Source organism: Helicoverpa zea, chromosome 28 (assembly GCF_022581195.2).
Source record: "Helicoverpa zea isolate HzStark_Cry1AcR chromosome 28, ilHelZeax1.1, whole genome shotgun sequence".
Taxonomy (NCBI): Eukaryota; Metazoa; Arthropoda; class Insecta; order Lepidoptera; family Noctuidae; genus Helicoverpa; species Helicoverpa zea.
Window position 1 is genome coordinate 5,338,823 of NC_061479.1, and position 21,612 is coordinate 5,360,434.

At 37.0% G+C, this 21,612-nt stretch overlaps 4 protein-coding genes across 4 annotated transcripts; 2 read left to right on the forward strand and 2 right to left on the reverse strand.

The window, feature by feature from the left end:
- The first annotated feature begins 174 nt into the window (after positions 1-174).
- On the forward strand, positions 175-2,791 carry LOC124643797 (small integral membrane protein 12). Its single transcript, XM_047182892.1, has 3 exons — positions 175-329; positions 1,130-1,259; positions 1,630-2,791. Exons 2-3 carry the CDS (start codon positions 1,130-1,132, stop codon positions 1,761-1,763), a joined length of 264 nt encoding a protein of 87 aa, XP_047038848.1. The 5' UTR covers positions 175-329; the 3' UTR covers positions 1,764-2,791.
- Positions 2,792-5,536: 2,745 nt separating this feature from the next.
- On the reverse strand, positions 5,537-12,433 carry LOC124643836 (tigger transposable element-derived protein 4-like). The gene is made up of 5 exons (XM_047182943.1): positions 12,066-12,433; positions 11,435-11,592; positions 10,315-10,447; positions 8,648-8,781; positions 5,537-7,665 (listed from the first exon to the last, which is right to left on the reverse strand). The coding sequence occupies exons 1-5, from the start codon at positions 12,282-12,284 to the stop codon at positions 6,030-6,032; spliced, it is 2,280 nt and encodes a 759-aa protein (XP_047038899.1). The 5' UTR covers positions 12,285-12,433; the 3' UTR covers positions 5,537-6,029.
- Positions 12,434-12,679: 246 nt separating this feature from the next.
- Positions 12,680-14,087, forward strand: LOC124643827 (gastrula zinc finger protein XlCGF17.1-like). The gene has a single exon (XM_047182933.1). It carries the CDS (start codon positions 12,940-12,942, stop codon positions 13,927-13,929), a length of 990 nt encoding a protein of 329 aa, XP_047038889.1. The 5' UTR covers positions 12,680-12,939; the 3' UTR covers positions 13,930-14,087.
- Positions 14,088-16,942: 2,855 nt separating this feature from the next.
- LOC124643770 lies at positions 16,943-21,113 on the reverse strand. Its single transcript, XM_047182848.1, has 3 exons — positions 21,035-21,113; positions 18,687-18,909; positions 16,943-17,075 (listed from the first exon to the last, which is right to left on the reverse strand). Exons 2-3 carry the CDS (start codon positions 18,903-18,905, stop codon positions 16,989-16,991), a joined length of 306 nt encoding a protein of 101 aa, XP_047038804.1. The 5' UTR covers positions 18,906-18,909; positions 21,035-21,113; the 3' UTR covers positions 16,943-16,988.
- Positions 21,114-21,612: the final 499 nt, after the last annotated feature.

Sequence of the window (21,612 nt, forward strand, 5' to 3'; positions counted from 1 at the left end):
TTCCATATTTATATATTTCTTTATCTATTGCATTTTTTTATTCAAGAGCGGTTTGTATATTTTTTATGTTTGGATTCAAAAGTCTTTTAATATCATTGTGATATTATAGGTCCAGCAACAACCTTCCTAAAGCACTACAAGATTTTAGTTTCAAGCATGTTTCAAGGCTTTCGTAAATTGGAAAGTCCCTTCACTTGTCATTGTCAAATTAATAAAATTATCAGCTGTTTACTTTCGTGAATCCTGTTGATGAAAAAAAATATTTATTTACAAAAAACACTAAAGATTTCATTCATTTCTAGCCAAATTGCAGTAAATTATCATCAAAAGTAAGTTGTTCTACATTTCTTATTTTATTTACAAGTTATTGATAAGAACCGCTTACATAACCTTAAATGTTTATTCTCCTTATTTAATTTAAATATTATAGTATTGAAGCACAGATATTACAGAATGAGTTTGTTAAGAACTCAAGATCCCATTACTAAACGCGAAAGTTTGTTGTATGTATGGATTTTTGTCTCTCTTCCACTCAAATAGTACGAGATGGATTTTGGATAAAACTTGTCAGTGATATAGCTTATATCAGTAGTTTATATAGCAGAATAATATTGACTACTTTTTAACATGGATAAAAAGTAGCCAATATTATTCTGCTATTGCTGCCTGAATTATTTCCCTTGGTAACACTGCGGGTAGAAACCAGTGTTAGTTCTATACACAATAATTATATTGAAGACTAGCCGTTTCCCTGCTTTACCCGTGTCCCGTGGGAACTGCGCCTGCCCGAATGAAATCTAACCTATATTACTCGGGAAGAGTATAGCCTGCCAACTGTGAAAGCATTTTTCCAATCGATTCAGTTGCTTTGAAGCCTTTTAATTTTTTATTGCCACAACAATGATTTTTTACATTTACAAAAATAATAAAGGGGGAAATATTAAAACCTTAAGTATCAAAAAATTCATCCGCATCGCTGTCAGCGGGGATCGTGCCCAAAAGGCTGGCTGCATTCCACGCTGGATGGCATTGCATATCCTTTGGCCGAAGTATAGGTCAGCCTTTTGGTCACGAGTTTTATTATATTAGAATAGACATTTAACACACTATTTTTCTTTCCATTTTCCAGATGTGGCCACTAATAATGCATTTCTTGCGCACAAACGCTCCGTACTTCACGTTGCCCGTAGCTGCTGTAGTTGGTGTCATCGGATACAACTTAGAAGGCTGGCTTTCTGATAGATATACTCCTTACACTAGTAAGTATTTAAATCCATCCAACAATCCAAGCTCTCAAGTATGAGGGTGTGAGTTTGATTCCAGTTCAGGCAAGTACCAATGCAACTTTTCTAAGTTTGTATGTACTTTCTAAGTATATCTTGGACAACAATGGCTGATAAAAAGGTGAAGGAAAACATCTTGAGGAAACCTGGACTATTAAGTCTGAAATCACCAACCGGCATTAAGCAAGCTAACAAACACACCCAATTGTTTTTTGTTTATTTGCCATTAGCAATACTTGTATAACAAATCAAGAAATTGATCTGAAACAATCCTACTTTCAGAATAGTCGGTACAAAAAAAATCTCAATATTTTTTTTAACTCTTGTATTTCTCCATTTCTTTCAGAACCAGTCCAGGACCAGAGATTAGAACGACTTACAGATGACCTAACACTAAATGACCCAACAAACGTACAGAAACTAAAATATAAAGAAAATGTACTCGGAAAGAATGTTTCACCATCATTACAATCAAACTAGTCACTTTAATTAGCTCTTATACTATTAAAATATGTTTTATTTTACAAAAGTCGTTGAGCCATTCCTGTGTCTAAATGTACATGCACAGTATGTTTGTATGACTCGGCGACTCGACCACTACTGAGCGCTCCCGAGCGCCCGCATACTTACAAAGACAATGTGAAAAGAAGGGAAGAAGGCACCTTTTTATAGGTAAAAAAACGTCAGGTGGGCATGACCAACACGATCAGTTACGAGTTAAGTAACGAAGCGTTCGGGTTCTTACCCTTTCTTTTCTTTCTGTTCTTTTTTACCCGCTTTCGTGAAATAAACGTCTGTAATTCAATGGCCTGATACTACTTAAAATAATGGATGATCAAATTATTCATTACCTTGGAATAGGGACTTTCTTCTTCAAATAATTATGTTTTAGCTATGAATAATATAATTAATACTGTACAAAAAAAAAATTGAAAAAATATTTGAATGTTAAAATTGCCCAATAGTTTTAAAAATTAGCAAAACATTTAACTACTTAGAAAAAAATAAATTTCAAGATGAAGACAGCCAACCCCAAAAAATATTGGGATAAGGCTGACATCAATGATACACAATTTAGTTACTATAAATTATTCTAGTTACAACTAGCATTTTTATAATTATTATATCTTCGGACAAAGTAGAAACCTTTCTTCCTTAGTTTCTTTTAAGTTTTAAATTGGCATTCAATTGAAGAACAAAATAGCAAACAAAGAACGCTTATTTATTAAACTTCTTGTATGTTGATAAATACATATAAGCACTCATAGTTCTCGCCAGACTTTTTGGCGGCTAGGAACGCGCCGACGCGACGCTCGGAAGTTAGTTGCCGCCATTGAGATTGGTGAAACTATACCTACTTACGTATTGTTTATTTATTTGTAAAAATGTAAAACTTGTATTTCGGATTTCCGCAACAATAGCCATAATTTAGTAAACTAAATAATAAGTTGAAAACAATGAATTTGAAAGTTGTAAATAATTGTTATTAAATGTTTTTTTTTATTTAACATTTGAATTTTATTTAATACCCAGAAAATGTTGATTGCTTATTGGAAACTAGCTGATTTCCTGTGGTTTCACCCGTAAATGTCGGCTTGTCGTCCCATCGCGCTATGAGAGTGAAGGAATAGTGAGTGCACCGCAGTCCAAGCAAATGCTCGTGCACTATAATATGTCCTGCGCAGCTGGCTGATTTCCTTATATAAGAACAGCCGCTATGGCTGACTATCGGTTAGGACGACATCATAAATATATTACATACTTAAAATCTTTGAAATAAAACGACAAACAGACTTGACACTTAAATTCATTTATTCTTAAAATACTTTATAAGAAATAACAGTTTTAACAGACTACAATAACTCCTGACTTTTAGCTTGCCACATACAAGCTAAATTGCACCTCCACAGTATTGCCAGACTAGAAAAAAAGCCTTTTAATAATAATATTCACAGAACTAAGTAATGGCTGAAACATACTAACATAATTATATGTATTTATGAATTCAGAATATAAAGTTTTTTAAACATATAACAATTTAACAGATAAATCAACAATTTCTTATATAATAATTTCTATTTATTTATATACAAGAAAATCTAGTCTGGCAGCACCAAACAAGCCATTCAATGTAATACAAATCATATTTATATTAAAAACTAACTAAAGCTCGCGGTTTCAGTCACATCTCGGGACCTACTTCCCGCATATGGATAAGAAGCCTGGGTGAATGTATATTTGTTATTTTTTACGCAAAAACTGCTGCATGGATTTTGCTGTAATATAGCGTACACATCAGAATAACGTATATACTACTTTTGTGCTGGAAACAACTTCCCGCTCATGAGTACAAGCATGGATATTTGTTACTCTATAACGCAAAAAAAAATACTGAAGAATTTTGGTTAAACTTAGCAGTAATATAGCTTACACATCAGAATAATGTATAGACTACTTTTCAACGGGGACCAGGAATTAGATCCCTTAGGAAGCGACTGCGACCACTGGCCGAACCTAGTTTTTACATATTATTTCATCATCATCATCATCTCACATAGCATCAGGCATAGGACGTCCACTACTGAACATAGGCCTCCCCCTTAGATCTCCACAGATACCTGTTGGAGGCGACTTGCATCCAGCGTCTTCCGGCGACCTTAATAAGATATATACATATTATTTGCATTTCATTGAATGGATTCACTCCAAAAGCTATCAACCATTCGAATATCAATTACTATATAACTGGAATTCCTCTTATAGGAAAAAAAATATATTTACAAAAAATCCTTTGCTTAATATAATAATAAATCTCGCTATTTATATACATTTAAACTTTCTTATATAACAAAAAACAGGCAAGATTATAGAAAAAAAGTTGAGACTGTCTGAGCTGAAATGATGCACCCCGTTACCGCATTTAAGCACACAAACAAACGAATCATCATCTTCCGATCCCTTTCCCAACTATGTTGGGGTCGGCTTCCAGTCTAACTGTATGCAGCTGAGTACCAGTGTGCCACAAGGAGCGACTGCCCTATCTGACCTCCTCAACCCAGTTACCCGAACAACCCAATACTCCTTGGTACGGCTGGTGTCACACTTGCGTGAATTAACTTTTTATTGTTTTTCTTGTGTTCGTGTGTTACATTTGGTAGCGTCCGCATTATTTCAGCTTAGACAACCGCCAAAAGGAAGTAGACATTTTTATTATATGTAGATAGCGCCACTCTTAAACCATTGTATGCTGAAAATGCTGATCCATGCGTGAAACAATTTGTCACTTACATACATAAATAAACAAGTTATTTTTTTTATGGGAAATCATAAAATGACCCCTCCCGCTGTAGGCGCAGCGTGAGTGTCAGACTCTTACTGACTAAAACCCACCATGTTCCTTCTGAAGCCCTTTATGTACCAGCGCCGCGGTAACTCTTTTGAACAATCCCGTTAATATTTGCTCACTGTACTTATATCACTTAATAAAATTATATTTTTAGTAGCGCCATCTATAAAGTGAACTATCTAATTTAACATCAAAACTGTATTTACTTCGTACCTTCGACAAAAATATATAAAATTTTCAAAACTGTAAAAGCTAGATTCGTTGATAAAATTCAGTATTGCTAATTAAACTCTTAATTACAATATTTTGAGGAAACATATTTTTTTTGGGAAATAATGGCCCAAATTTTTTTTAGCTCAACATTGAATTATCTTTATAGGTACTCCATTTATGCAAATAACTAAAGGTAAACCAACCTTGGTATTTTATTAGAGAATTATAGGCTATTGGAATTTCAAACCAAAAATACAAACTTTGTATCTTGGATCGTACCTTGGATGTGACTGTAATTTCAAGATACTTAAATAAAAAAGACGATGCAAAATTTTCAGTGTTCAAGGAAAAATATTGAAAACATTGAAAAACTCAAGAGGGCTTTATAAAAACTTCAATAAAGCCGGCTACCTGACAGCCATTTTTTCCTAAGAAATATACTTTCATGAACCATGGGCATGGCGAAATACTGTGCCTCTAAAATTTAAAATTGATTGCCATCGACTCGCAAAGAAGAAGAGTGGTCAAAAAAAGTGAGATCCAATTTTAATTTATACATAACTAGCTTTTGCCCGCAACTTCGTTCGCGTGGAATAGTGACTACCAGCAGATTTTTGATTTGACCAATAGATGGCGCTATATGTCCGTCTTTATTATTATTTTTTTTGTAATAAAAACTATCCTATGTCCTTTCTCAAGTTTCAAACTATGTCTGTACCAAATTTCACACAAATCGGTTCAGTATTTTAGGCGTGAAGAAAAGACAGACAGACAGACAGACAGACAGAGTTACTTTCGCATTTATAATATTAGTTTGGATAATTATGTACGTAATTTATTCTCAATTCCCTTAAAAAATAGAGGAAGGAAAGAGATTTTTAAATATTTCATTAAAAAAATTTAGATCAAGATATTTTAGGTAACTCGTACCTATTTTTAAGAATTAGATTATCGATTTGACTAGGTCGAAAGAAGTTTTTTCATATAAGCCCAATAATTGATTTAATTTGACTTTATTTATTACAACTTTAGCGGCAAAAACCACTTTAAAACTACGCTTAAGCAAAAACAATAGATTAAAAAAATTGCATGATCCATAAATTTCTTTGTACCATAGTTAATTTTTACTGTTAAAAAACAGACTTGAGAACCTCCTTTTTTCGAAGTCGGTTAAAAATAACAAAACGTCAACCAATAACAGTTTGCATAACGAATTTCTCAATTTCCATGAAACAACAAAATGTATCATAAGATGTAGCATTTGATTGCAAATATTTTCTCACTATATCCAAATCTTGTAACGCCCTAGACTTTTTAACTAGAACCTCCTTTTCATCTGACTCTGGTTTATCTGTGGCTAGAGGCATTAAATCCTCCTTTTCTTTCTCCGCGCCATTTATGACATCTGTCACTTTATGATTCCCGCCAAAAACCGATCCGTTAGTCCCTTGGCCGGTAACCAATTCTTCGTCAACAGTCAAATACTGATCTAAATTGCTTAAATTCGTAAAATAAGATTCTACATCATAATCTTTTAACATATTAGCTAGAATTTCTTCGTCGTTTTCATAAACTTTCGGTTTGTCTATTGAACTGACAGTTTCTGGTACTGAAACGTCATAACCGGTGTCTATAAAACTTTTCGTTATAGCTTCCGGTGGCGTTCTTTCCCAAGCTTTTTCTAGCATACTTAGAGCTTCTAAGCAAGTTAAATTCCTATCAACGCCTCTTAGAACATTGATAGCCTTTTCCTCTAAAATTAATCTGCGAAACTCCTCGCGAAATTTCGCTGAAACTCCATTTTTCATAGGTATTAAGCCGTTAGAAGCTTTCCAGGGTACGAAAACTAATTTTAGATGTGACAACTGAAGTTTAGAATGTATAGTTGCTCTGTCTAACACTAATATTGCCTTCCGATTTTTTAATTTAAGTTCTCTATTCCAAAATTTAACATATTCTTCAAACATTTGCGTCGTGAAATGGGCTTGAGAATGCCTAATATAAGTAACTGGTAAAGTATTTGGATTTCTGAACGAATGTAAAAGGGGATCTTCCGTACCACAGACTAGCAATTTTTTCTTATCTGTCCCCGGCATGTTCGCGCAGAGGAACACAGATAACCTATCTTTGACGTAACCTTGTATATACTTTTTGCCTGCTAACTTTTTTATTCGACCTTTAGAAGGATTGTAGTAAAAGCCAAATTCATCAGCTGTATAAATATCCTCATCCGGTATCCCTAACCTAGCATCGCTCCATTGCTCTCTAAAAAAATGATTCTTCCACTTAGATTCCATCTGATTATGATAATCCCTTTTACAAGGGGTTCCCCTAAGACTTATATTATATCTTTTTTTAAACCTGTCTAACCATTTTTTGCTGCCATTAAAAGCTACAAAACCGCTTTCTTTGGCAAACGATTCGGCTATATCTTGTAGCATTTTACCTGAAACCTGAACATCATTGGCCCTTTGGGAATGGAACCAGTCCACTATTCTTGTATCTAAAACACTATTCATATACCTAGTAGTACGTTTACCTACCTTTTTAGGTAAAGCATACTTTTCTCTGTCTTCCCAAATTTCGTTGACTATCTCCGGTGTTAGTTTATATAGTCTACAAACATCAGAAACTGATCGTCCCTTATGCATTTTGCTAACGATGGCACATTGAGTAGAATGGTTAAGATCCTCGCGTTTTAGGTTTTCGTACTGGTTATATAAAAATGGTGGTTCTTCAGTTGTTTTTAAATCGTTGTCTGATTGTGTGTTTTCGCCGTCCGCTGAGGAAATTTGGTTGGTTTCTCTGTTGTGGGATGGTTTCCTGAAAACATATATGTACTGATGTTAATAGGCATGCTGATTGAAAAAAAGTAATTAGTCCGCCTTTTAGATAACCCTAACATAACGGACACGTATTTTTTCTTTTCTCTCACAAACAAATAACAACGAAGATACAACACGATTGAATTTTGAGTTACGTCACTTCTGAGTACCTACAAATATTACATAGACGTGACGTCACGAGCGATTCTCTATTTATGTTGCGTTATGTTTTAGTAAATAATTATGTGTGATCTTCTTAGTCTATTTGTGAACATATTTACTTCAGGGGCCCGATTCTCCTAATTTTACTTAAGCAACATACGATTTACGTTCGACTCGATTCGACTGATATCCAATCCCGACTCGATTACGATTGAAGCGTATGTCGCATTCCGCTATTTTTTCTTTGAAATAAACGTTTTTATCCTTTTCTGTCATTCAATAATGAATCATTTTGTCTGCAAATGATTTACGATTGCAAAATGATTGTACAGCAAACTACCGTATAGACCAAAATCACCAAAATAGCAGACCAATCGCACACTAATCAAATGTCAATCGAATACGATTGGTCTTTTATCAGTAGCAGAATGCCCGATATGGTTAAAACTGCTATTACGATCATATTGCCATTCGATTTCTATTCGATTTTGACATTATTAACTTAGGAGAATCGGGCCCCTGTTTGTTGAGCTTTTGCGATAGACTATTTAATTTTGACTCATCCGGATCCGGATAAAAGTAGCTGAAGTCCATTTTCAATATCTAGCTAGACTATATGAATCGGTTCTGTTGTTTTGGCGCGACAGACAGACAGAGTTATGCCAGCTATAAATGCTACTGTCTACCGTAGAGGTAGAGGAGAGTGTGTATGGGAATAGGTCGCCTGCGCAGGTTCAAAAAACTGCACAGGTCTATTCTAGAAATTCTACCTATCTATCTATTAGTAAGAATTACTAGTAAATAATATAAAAACTTACGTTGTAGTCTCTGGTACTAATTTCCTCTTAGAATGTGCTTGTTTCGTATGGTTCTTGAGCTGAGATTTTGTATGAAACTTCGCTTGACATATCTCACATTCTTCCGTTCTTTCGTGCGTAGACATGTGTCGAGCCTGTAATGAGAAAAATATGGGTATGATTTAAGCTGTCACCAATTTAATTCATTTTGTGTTTCTTAAATAATAGGGTTTGCCCTCAAAATAGTAGATTTGTCACCAAATGTAGTCACCAAACAATATAAAATCATTTCCACAATAAATTACCGAAAATCATGGAGATATGGGGTCAAGTACCAAATAAATGATTTTGTATGTATTATAATAGGTTTGTCCTAATAGTATTTAAGCAAACTAATTTAAAGAGATCACCAATAAATCATATATTATATCACTAGAAAATTTCATGAAGGTCTAAAAATGTAGGGTGGTCGTCATCATCATTTCAACCAAAAGAGTCTACTACTTAACTGGCCATGTGCCTCCCCCCAAGGGCTTTAGTTTCCACAGGTAGTATAAATATATTTAAATTAAATTTCTAGCTGAATAGTAAATAAAACAATTAATCAAAGTCAAAATAATCAATATTTATTGTTAAAAATCTCACTGCCCGCGCCCCGCATCGTATGATCGTACCTACAACCAACCTACAACCCATTCGTTGAGGCCCGAAAGCGCGCCAATTTGTCTCCCTTCCCTTCCTCTTCCCTTTGAACATATTTTTATTAAAATTATAAACTGATGTATTAAATTGGTAACGAATACATTATTTTAATAACTGAACGAAATAAAATGTAACTACTGTATTGGTGACAAAATAACAAATAAAAAGGAGTCGCAGTCAGGGATCGATTAATCGATTTATTTGGTGACAGATCTACCATTTTGAGCACCAAGCTATTATTTAAGTAATAAAACTATTATTATAAGAACGAAGTTTATATTCATGTAATGCACTACAATTTTATTGGTAATCCATCTCATATTCTACACATTATATTAACAATAATTTGCTAATTCATACCTGGGAACACTCTTTGTTTATCTGAGAACGAAAATATTTCGTGGCGATAGATCTATTTATTAGGTGATACAACTTGATGACTAATATAAATTTTGGTGACAAAAAATATAGTTCCCGAAAAATATATGTGTTAACTAATGAATTAAGAGTCTTCTACTTATTGGGAAAAAGTTGGTTAGTAAAATATATTGAAAGGTGGTTTTTAAAGTAGAAAATAAATACTAAAATATTTTTTTTGTGATGTAAAGCCCAGGTTTGTAATATCTTGAAATAACTCCCCACCCCTAGATAAAAAGTGGCCCATGTCCTTTTTCAGATTCTAGGTAAGTGTAATCTGTGTACCTTTACCTTTCTAACTTATATTGTTTGTTTACCTTTATTTTACACCTGTTCAGTAGTAATGGCGTGAAAGTGCGTCAAACAGGCAGGCAAACAAATATAAATAAATATATTCAAATATTATAGGTACAAGTAAGGATTCTGTAGTATTATTGATAAATACTATTTGGCTTTTAGCAAAAATAGAACAAATCAAAGGTATGCATAATAAATTCAAGAAATAGGATTTTACTATTTTTCTGCCACCTAAGCCCAGATTTACCTACTGATGAACAAAACATACTAACCAAATAATTCTTATTATTAAACTTGAGGCCGCACAGAGGACACTGTGGAGCTGCCTTCTCCATGTGCACCTTGGAGTGCATCCGCAGACTGAACGCCTTCTTGAAGTAGCGACCGCAAATCTCGCATTTGTGCCTGGAACATTTCAAATTGGTTCGTTTAGCAAAAATTTACTGTAATACTGAGTTGTTAAGGCCCATTTTCGTCAGCAGGATAAATCGTCTGTTTTTCTTAAAACCACTATTTGCTGCATAGTTCTTTTAAATAAACTTAAGAAATAATAATGGTGCCCTATTTGATTGCCGGCCACAGCGGCGGCTCTCATGTAAGGGGATCAGCCAGCTGCGCAGGACATATTATAGTGCACGAGCATTTGCGCAGACACAGGTGCACTCACTATTCCTTCACTCTCATAGCATGATAGGACACAGATCCGACACCACCAGAAGAGATTAAGGAAGACAATAACAATATTTTAATCAAGGCAGCAGTTTATTTATTTAATATATACAGTAATGAATTTTATGCAGTGCGCAAACTTTGTCAACTTATAGTTAAATGAGTTTTGTAAATACGTATATTTTTATTTTGTTGTGTTTTAGTACAAAAAAGAAAAGTTATTGATATCGAAAGATGTTTATTTTGTAACCGATTGTACGGTCACAGTCGTCATAGTAGGCACGGCGACAACGCGAAACCGGTTTACTGACGCGAGCGCTGCTCCAAGCGCGTAATAGTTGGTATCCATATTTTGTGATTTTAGGGCGGACAAAATAATGAAAAACAAATTTTTACTGATGATGCAGATGTGTTCTGTTAATGATTCTGGACCACCAGTTTTTTTTTGTGCACTGCTTAAAATTCATTCCTGTATTTGTGTGTAGAGCTATCAAGTTTAATGCTAGAGCTATTAACTCAAATGGAGTACATGTTACCTACCTTTTATTTGTGCTGTAAGTCATCACACAATCCCCTGCTGTGGGTGCAGCATGAGGAAGTATCAGACTCTTACTGACTAAAACCCACCATGTTCCTTCTTAAGCCCTTTAAGTACCAGCGCTGCGGTGACTCGTGTGGACAATCCTGCAGCCCCGGCAGGCCTTACTGGAATAGCTTACCTACCTTGTTTTAACCTGATGTTCCAGTCCATGAGTTTTAAGGTCAGCAGAGGTGTCAAACTCAGCATCACAGGCTGTACATCGGAATCTTCTAGACTTTTTCACTTTCTTCTCAATTTCTTTTGACTTTTTTCTTCTTTTCGGTTTTTTGAGTCTGTCATTCTGAAATGTTAGCAGTTGTGAAATGATTATTGAATTCTGGATAAGTAAAACACTGTTAAAGTTTGAAATATTAACTAGCTTCTGCCAGCAGTTGCACCCTGCCTTCAAAAGAGAACAACTTATACTTACGCATATGGATAAATAGATTACTTATATACATATTATATTGAAAAGATAAAAAGCACACAAGAACACTATATTTAAATACAAATATATGTAAGTATCTACCTACTTTCTGAATGTAACCTTGAGTTCTCAAGAACCATAGCAAATTAATACATGAAACATGTTAAAAGTATTTGTTTTTCATTACATGAGTCCAACAAAACACTTAAAACTCCAAGTAAATACTGCATAGACTACACAAATATGTACTAAAGAGGTTTTAAGCTCAATTTTCAAGTGTTTACACAAGTTAAAACATACAATAACTTATAGCAAGGAGTATTTTTTAGGTGGGAACTAGCACCTACTTTGTTGAACTCTAAAGGACAGTCCTCGTCCATTTCCTCGACTTCTACGGTCACCAGGACCCCGGCCATGATAGGATCATCATCACTATCCTCCTCATATTTACAGTTTTTATTACTTTCTTCAGCGATTTCAGCTTTTCGTTTCACTAAAGATAAACACTCGTCGTCGGACGAACTATCGATATAAGTCGAAGCCGGAACCTCTGAAGTAGTAGCCATGGCGGTACACACGTTACTTATTACCGGCACTACACAAATATTATCATTATTGTTGTAGTATAACTCGAGTTTTTACGGATATAAATAAAAATAAACACCGCATAACATCGGAGAGTTCGGAGACGCCATTTTCCATCTGTCAGATTTGATTTTATTTGGTGGCAATACTGTTATCGGCTGATATTAGCAATGGCAATCGATTTCGACACAAAAAATAGAATAAAACTATTGTAATATAATATATTTAAGAAAACAATTTTGCTTATTGCATTGTCTCTATTTTTACAGTATTTATTGACATAACAGTATTGTTTTTAGTCAATATTTATAATTATAGGGTTTAATAAATGTATAATGGCAACAGCAAACTTGTCAAGAATAAAAAAAGTTCCCGCTGTCAATGAACCGCCCGAAAAAAAGCAACGCGCATCGCTTCTCTTTTGGAATTTATGGTACTGTAACAAGGCTCGCTTTTGTGTTACCGCTGTAATTTTAACGTGAAATCCACAAAACTAACGCGTAAACAATGCGCGAATAGCGTTTTGCACGCCAGAAAAGTGTATTTACGCTAAATTGTGACCACAGCATTGCGATATATGGATCAATATCGCACTAGTTAATATGCGCTAGCAATAGCTTAGCGTCGGTACACCAAATGGAGACGAAATCCGGCGTTGGAATTCAAGACCACTGGATGAAGAGTATGATGGAGCCGGCGTCTAGTGACAAACAAGATAACCGTTCGTCAGTTAAACGCGAGAAGATGGCCGAAGCTTACAACGGTGGGGACAACGTAACGTACGAATTAAAACAACAGCAGAACGATACGAGGTACCGATGTGATGTTTGTGACCTCACGTTTGAAGGTATGGAGTACTTGATGCTGCACAAGAAGTTCCATGGAAACGACAAGGATACTCCTATCATGGAGCCAGAGCCCCAAGTTCATCACAAAGAAGGTCCTAAAAAAAGGCGCAAGTTTAAATGCGACCAGTGTGATGTTAAAGTGAATTCTCAGTACCATCTTGACATTCATAGGTCCAAGCATGAAGGTGCAGCGTCCAAAAAGTATTTATGCGAGGTATGTGACCGAAGTTTTGTTGCCGCTCAGTTCCTTAAAAGTCATATGCAAACTCATTCGTCGACTTCCACTATTAACTGTGAAATTTGTAATAAAAGTTTTACTGGCCAAGCTTATTTGAAGCTTCATATGCAGCTGCATAATGATATAAAGAAGTTTAAATGTTCGAAATGCGACGAAATGTTTCCGACTAAGAATTGCCTGAAAATCCATATGAAGAAACATACAAAGGTAAAAAACTTTAAATGTGACTGTTGTAACAAGTTATTTGTATCGAAAATCACCATGGAGAAGCATAGACAAACGCACGAAGGGCAGCCGATCGACTGTCATGTGAAATGTACACAGTGCGACCGAACTATGCACGCGTCTCTGCTCCGAACTCACTTAACAAGAGCCCATCCTCCTAACGTTGATGACGATGTTAAGAGACCCCATAAATGTACAACTTGTGGTAAGAGTTTCATCGTCCGAATCAATCTCAATCTCCACATAAGAGTTTGTCATCCAGACCTAGCGGAGCCGGAGGAAGATGACGAAGAAATCATGACAGATAATTCCTAGTTGTTACTCCTAACCGTATATAAGCGTATTGCTACGTATTATTACAAAATAATTATACTTTTTTATGATAAAAACATAAGTAGTTTGAATTAATTTTACTTCCCTGTAACCTTCCATTTTATGATTAAGTTCAATAAAACCGTGTATTTTCATATAAATTATTTTATTTTTATTGTTATTTATTTTCTATGTTCTACCTACCTTTACTCTTCTGTCTCTATCTCCAAAGTACCTTTTATATTAGTGCCTAATTTCATCCAAATCAGTTCAGTGATTTTTCCGAAGTGAAAAAACTCACTTCCGCTTTTGATGTCCTTGCCGATTTATCGACCGTGGCGGCTGATCTCATATAAGGAGATCACCCAAATGCGCAGGACATATTATAGTGCACGAGCATTTGCGCATACTTTCTTCACTCTCATAGCCCGATGTGACGGCAATCCGACATGACCAGAAATAAATCGGCATAGGACCGACGTTAACGTGCTCTCCGATCAAAGACTATAAAACCACTTGACTGCGCATACAGTGCCCCGACGCTCGCCAAACGTTAGCGATTTTGCGCGTACTATAAGGCTACGATCAGTACGATCCTTTAGTAGCGACCAAGTCTATGACCTGCGAACACGCTAAATTATTAAGGATTTTATTTAGTAAAAAATAAAAAAAATGCCTACATGCGCGATGAAATGGTGCGGGAAACAATCCAGGACATCTAGTTACAAAAAGGATGGCATTGGCAAGTATCAATACCAAAATTTGGCTTTGATTTAATTATATTTCGAAATACCACAGGGGTCTATTTACATTGGTATTTGGTGAACCGCGCTCACGCTCGTTGATGTCTTTTGGGAAAGTCCCTTTCTTTCATTAAGAAATTCTAATATGTCCATCTCTTTCTTGCCCTTTGTATTCCTATCGATGAAATTTGGGCTGTTAACTGAACTGGATGAAGTGGATATCGATAATAGTACATTTACATTAATTAAAAAATATGTTTTATTTTGGCTAATGAGTTAATTAACTGACCATAGCAACGTTAGAGGCCGCTGTTCCTGGTGCCTCCACAAATTACTCTTAATGTAATCGAAAGAAGATTTTTGAAGATTCCAGAAATAAAAGTGAAGTGGATATATACTATCAATGGGGAAAATTGGTCCCCAACAAGTAAATATTTTTACCAAAAACAATCAGGATCCTAAAACATTCATTCGAAAAACTTATACTAAATTAATACATTTTAAGAATCAATAATTTTCTTGTACGGAGTTCTTTTTTGTAATAGACTGATTTTTATTAAATATTCTTATACGATTTTTATTGAGTATTAATTACTACGATGAAATACATTTTATCGATATTTTTTAATTGAAAGAGAGCAATCCCTTGCTGAGCGTACTCATGCAACTCGACCTTGAACTGACCAATAGTAGCCGCGAATAGGGTAGTGTCCAGGGTCGAAATAATGAAATAATATTTAGTCCGCTTTTTAGATAATCAAAAAATATTGGATACGTATTTTTTCTTTTTTTAATTAAACATAAAATGACAAAGATAATACACTTCAAAAATTAGGAGTGGGGGCCTTTTACGTCACAGTGTCCTGAAAATTGTAGCAACTTGCGACGTCACACTCAACTTTAACACGCTATATCTTAACAAGTTCTGATCCAATTTAAAAAAGAAAAAATACGTATCGCTTAATTTTGGACAATCTACAAGACGGACTAATTATTATTTTTTAGGAAACTAGCCTATTATGACGCGTCCCCCGGCCCGCAGTGGTGAGTCGTGTTCTTATATAGAAGAAATTGGCGAGTGCGCTCTCTAGTGGTTATTTACTTTATGTCTCCGATGCACGGGTGTATCAATCACCAACTTCCAAACTACGGGCTGCTTTTGTGAATGTTCCTAAAACCCACAAAGCGCTATCGCCTTGCCCCGGGAATCGAACCCGTGACCTAGTGCACGGCAGTCGCGCTTGCAACCACTATATAGACCAACGAGACAGTTAAAGGAGGTAACTATACATAGATATTGAATAGTACATATCCCATGGTAGTTCTAGGTGGGCAGGCCATCATCTGCCTACCCTTTTCTATAATGAGGTCTGCATCCAGTCTAACCGGATGCAGAAAGTTTGAAATCGCCCCCGCTTTGACCGCACGTGGTGATTAACGCTCATATTTTCTCTGTATGAGAAGACATTGAGCGCGAAATTTTAGATGTTTGGGACGCAATGAAATAAGAAAAGACCTGCGCAAAGTGAAAGGCGCGAGCGCAGCGAGCGCGAAAATTTTTGGTTTTTCACCACAATAGTATCCAACAAGTTGGAAAAAAATTACTGCAAAGTGAAGAAGTTGCGACCTTAGTGAGCGCTAAGTTTTTTGAGTTTTGGGACACAAAAGTCATGTGAATTTTCTAATTGTTTGTTTGAGGACTCTCAAATTTAACTCGGAATTAAGCACAAATAAAAAGAAACCATGACTGATGCTAGCGTCAGTTGTTTTAGCTACTTCGGTGCTTTAGCTTTTTGTTAGCTTGAGGACTCAAAAAGTAAGCGCAGAATAAATGAGAAATTAATAAAATCCCGCGAGCGAAGCGAGCGGATTTTTTTTACTAACTTGAAGGAATTAAGTAATCAGGTAAAAGCAAAAATACAAGAGAGGGGTGACAGTCGGAATGAGAGGGGTTTCACCCCTCTCAGTCCCGCCTCGATGTCTCGCGCATGCACTGTTGTATAATTTTTTTTTTTATAGTTTTGTTTAAAATTTAAATATCGGGCAGTAAATGGTAGTGAACCTAGGCTTCGCAGATTAGAATGGCACCCTTAGTGACTTGTCCCATCTGACCGCGCCATCCTGGTCGTGCAGATATGTGCCGCCCGAGATGGCACCCCCTGAGATGTGGCACTCGGAGCGAACCGCAACTTACGCCGCTACTGCGATAGGGCAGTGAAAAGCAAACTAAGACTTCTCTTCTGATTTCCAGAAGGTTAAATAAAATAAATGACTACAGCTATTTACATAATATTTAATAAATAATTTTAATATAACAGATCACTTCTCAGTCTCTGGATTTTCCTCTTGTTTCTCTTCTGATCCTTCTTTCTCTTCTTTAGCTTCTGACGCTTCTTGAGCGGCTTGCTGTAAACAATAAAAGAAAATAAAGTACTTATTTAAAACGGTAGGTAAATAAATAATTCATTCAAAAAAAGTAGCCTAGGTATACCTAATCTGTCTCAGGCTCTAGGCTAGTTATTTCATTTAAATCGGCTTACTAAGTAGTTTAGATTTGAAAGGCCTTATTTCACGCTAAAAACAATGTAGGTTCCTATCTATGTTTAGTCCAAATTACTTCGCCTTATTTATTAACTTAATTAGTTACAATATCTAAATCATTGATGGTTATTCAAATAAAAGTCGAACTTATGACCTCTAACTGCGTCATTCTTGCATGCATAATTTCAAGTTTAAGTACAAGAATGATCATCTGTTGACTACGATGTTTTTATTCAGGTCCACTCGTATAAAAAGCCTACATTCTTCCTCGATACATGGGCGACTTGAAACTAAAATAATTTTTCAAATCGGTCCGTCCAGAGCCTAACTTTCGTTCAAGCAAAAAACTATTCTGTTTTTATAATATTAGGTAGTGTACCTAAATTAAATAGGCATACATTTTTATATGGCTATAAGGCATCGTTCAGACCAAACGTATTGTCGGCCGCTGACTGTGAGCGCGCGTTACGCAGTTTATTGCTTTTCCATATATATTGAAATTGTTGTTCACACCGAACCGACTATACGCTATTACGTCGTCTGTTGTCGCTGACTCTCAGTGGCCGATTATTTTACTACGCGACTATGCACGGCGGACGCGGATTGGCTACGCGGACGCAGTTGCCGAATAGCGCCGCTCCGCCGCTCGAGAAACAAACTTCAATGAGGACAGACGAGACACGTGACACCTCGCGATGTTCGACACCGAAAAGTTTATTGCAGAAGTACATTCTAGAGAATGTATTTGGAATGCGAATTCAGAAGAATCTAGTGATAGAAACTTACGAAGATGCGCTTGGGAAGACATAGCATCTGTTATGTATGAAGATTGGGGGGTTCAAATACTGAGCTCTTTTATGTGTAGAATAGTCAGCCGCTCAGCGTACGCATCTAGTGTGAACCTACACGAGCCTATTCTTTTGTTCACACATGTAGCGCATCGTACGCTATAGCTTATTGTCGGTTTGGTGAGTACGCTTACTGCAGATTGAGTCGACGTTCACACTGGGGCAGACAGTGAGTATACTCACAGTAAGCGGCGGACAATACGTTTGGTGTGAACAATCCCTAAAAATGCAACTTTACTTTCATAGAGGCTGCCAAAACATTGGAAAAACGAATTATGTAGCCCAAAATTTCATCATCTGCCCACCCTTTTCCCAACCATGTTGGGGTCCGCTTCCAGTCTAACTGGATGCAACTGAGTACCAGTGTGCCACATGGAGTAAACACCTGTCTGTCCTCCTCAACCCGCAGTTACCCGGTCCACCCAATACCCCTTGGTTAGACTGGTGTCAGATTTACTGGCTTCTGACTACCCGTAACGGCAGCCAAGGATGTTCAATGACAGCCGGGACCAACAGTTTAAGGTGCCATCCGAGACATAGTTAGTGGTGTCAAAGATATACCTATACCTATTGGAAATCGATCCAGTAGTTTTTTTTTATCCCTTCATAATTTTCAAAAATATCTTACCGCAGCCTTCTTCATATCCTCTTCCTTCTTCTTCTGAAGATCTTTGCTGACTTCTCTGTTCAGGTACAGCTCGTCCATGCTCTTCTTGGTCAGCGGGCTGTAGACCCTGACAGGTTCCTTCGTCAAATCGTTACAGGTCTCCTGGAAGAGCTCGTAGTTCCTCGACATCCTTTCGAACTGTTCAAGGGGGAGGCCCAGGTATTTGTCGTAGGAAGTCATTTTGCTGTGAAAAAGAAGAAATATGGTAGGAACTATTTGGGGATAGAATTCAGGTATTCTTTAAAGGTGTAGAGTGGTAAGACGAATTAAATATCATTTGAGGAATATACCTAACAACTAGCTTATAATGCCAGTGGTTTCAGAGGAACCCCGTAGGAACTACTTCACGCATCCGGATAAAAATCAATTTCATATCCGTCGATTCTCCGTCGATTTACCGCGCGGATTGGTAAGATGTGGTACCTATAATTTAAGCTAGAGGTACCTAACTTACCTACCTAGTAGGTATAAGTTCCAGGTTACCTATTATATGTTGCAGGTATTATTATTTACCTATCCGAGGTTTTGGTTGAAAGAAAGTATACCTAATAAGGAACCTACACTTTAAATCTCTAAAAAGCATGTTATAAGGAATTTTCTTTTGTAATTTTGTATCTAAAATGTCCATTATTTTTCAGACCAAGATATCACGAGCAAGTAGATTTAGGTCCCTACGTAAGCAGTGCCCAGCAGGGCCAAGGTCTGACGTAGGGCATGCAATTTCGGTAAAATAAAAATTACCGGTAAAAATTCGGTAATTAAAATATTTTTACCGGTAAACCGGTAAAACGGTAATTTTTGTATTAAAAAAAAATGATATTATATCAATAAGATTGGGTAGCCTAAAAGCAAAAAATAATTAAAAATACAAGGTATAGGTGGTAAACATTTTTTGTGACGTGGGCCGTAACAAAAAAACATGTCAGTACCATCCGTACGCGATGTCGTCGACAAAATGCAAGAGAAACGGCTGCGATGGTTCGGCCATGTAAAAATGAGATCGCCAATGTCGCATACTCAATCTCAATATACCCGGTCAAAGGCGCAGAGGCAGACCGTAACGGTGGTGGTTGAGTGTCGTAAAGAATGACATAAAATCTACGAAATCGAAGAGGAAGATGTCCTGGATAGATTGAAGTGGAAGAAGAAGATACGGAAAGCGGACCCCGTCACAAGACGGGATAAACGGTAAGTTACCGTGAAAAAAAATCATTTTTTTCATTGAAGTGAAAGCCCTTTTTTATGGTAAATCGTAGGCATTTTATGGACCAGGGTCGCGGTAACTATTTCGAACAATCCCGCAGCCCCGGCAGGCCTTGGCCCTGCGCGCGGAACAACTCGGGCCGCCGACAGGGGTCTGCTGTCTATGCAGACGGAGGAACGATGAGCCACCGAACTCACCGTCCACAGACCGACGCCTAAGGTGGCCGGGAGTCGTCTCTCGACACTCGGCACCCGTGGTGTCTTCCTGGTCCACTACAGCGGCTGGGATGACAGGTGCGAACTCGCAGGCGCTCCATCGTCTCCTTCTCGAGCATGACTGCTTCGCAGAAGGAGGCGACGGCTTCCCATTCCCTCTCGCTCCGGACCATGGCTTGAACCAGGGCCGGACGCGAGAGGTCGCCACGACACACGGCACGACACGACGCTACCCTTCCCAAGCAGTGCATACCTGGACTGTGTGCTCCACCGTATCCTCAGAGCTGTCCGCATGGTGGTGAAGTAAAAGCCCTTGCTCAATAAGGTCATAGAGTAGGTAAAATAAGCATAAGCTACATTTTTACCTAATAGATGCTGACAGCCTATGAGGAAATTCAGAATAACCGAATGAATAAAATTTGTTTAGATATTATAAATTAAGATGAGAATGAAGATTTGTATCTAACCTAGAGATAGTTAAGGAGCCAAATAAGTTTACTTTCCTAAAAACAGCAGCTTTAACACTCTTACAATATGTAATGTATGCAATATTAATCATGTTCAGGCTACATAATGAAGATTTGACGTTAAATGAACAATTGCTATATATTATCACAAAAACGTAAAAACCGGTAAATTACCGGTTACATATTATTTTTACCGGTAAATTAAAAATCGCAAAAATGGGCGGTTTTACCGGTAAAACCGAAACCGGTAAACCGGTATTGCATGCCCTAGTCTGACGGGGCTGCGGGATCGTTCGAAAGAGTTACCGCGGCGCTAGTACCTACATAAAAGGCCTACGACGGAACACGACGGTTTTTAGCAAAATCCGTGGTAATGAAAAAAAAAACATAGGTAATTAATAGGTAAGTAGTTAAAATACTCACATTTATCGTGTAGGCAGAGACCTGTGAACTGTCAGAATAATAAACTCCAAATGATCGTGCTACATGATCGTAGAACAACTAGTTATAGATACCTACTATTTTTGTACGCCATTAATATGTGCAGGGGTGAACAACATTTTCGATGCGTTGGGGTCAAAAGAATATAAAGGCTGCCTAGAGTTGGGATAGATACATCTCATCTTCTTGTGCGACTTCGCTCTTACCCGGGAATCGAACTCTGATACCTCCACCGAGTCGTTTTTGTAGCCACTAAACCAACATACATATTGATAGGTTAATATTCCTAGATGAGTGTTTTTTTTGTTATCTCATCATCTGCCTAGCCTTTTCCCAAATATGTTGGGGTTGGCTTCCAGTCTAACCGAATGCAGCTGAGTACGTACCTACCTACCAATGTTTTACACGGAGCGCCTCCCTATCTGTCCTCCTCAACCCAGTTACCCGGGCAACCCAATATCCTAGATAAAACTTGTTGTCAGACTTACTGGCTTCCGACTACCCGAAACGACTGCCAAAGATATTCAAAATTACAACCGGGTCCTACTGCTTACGTGTCG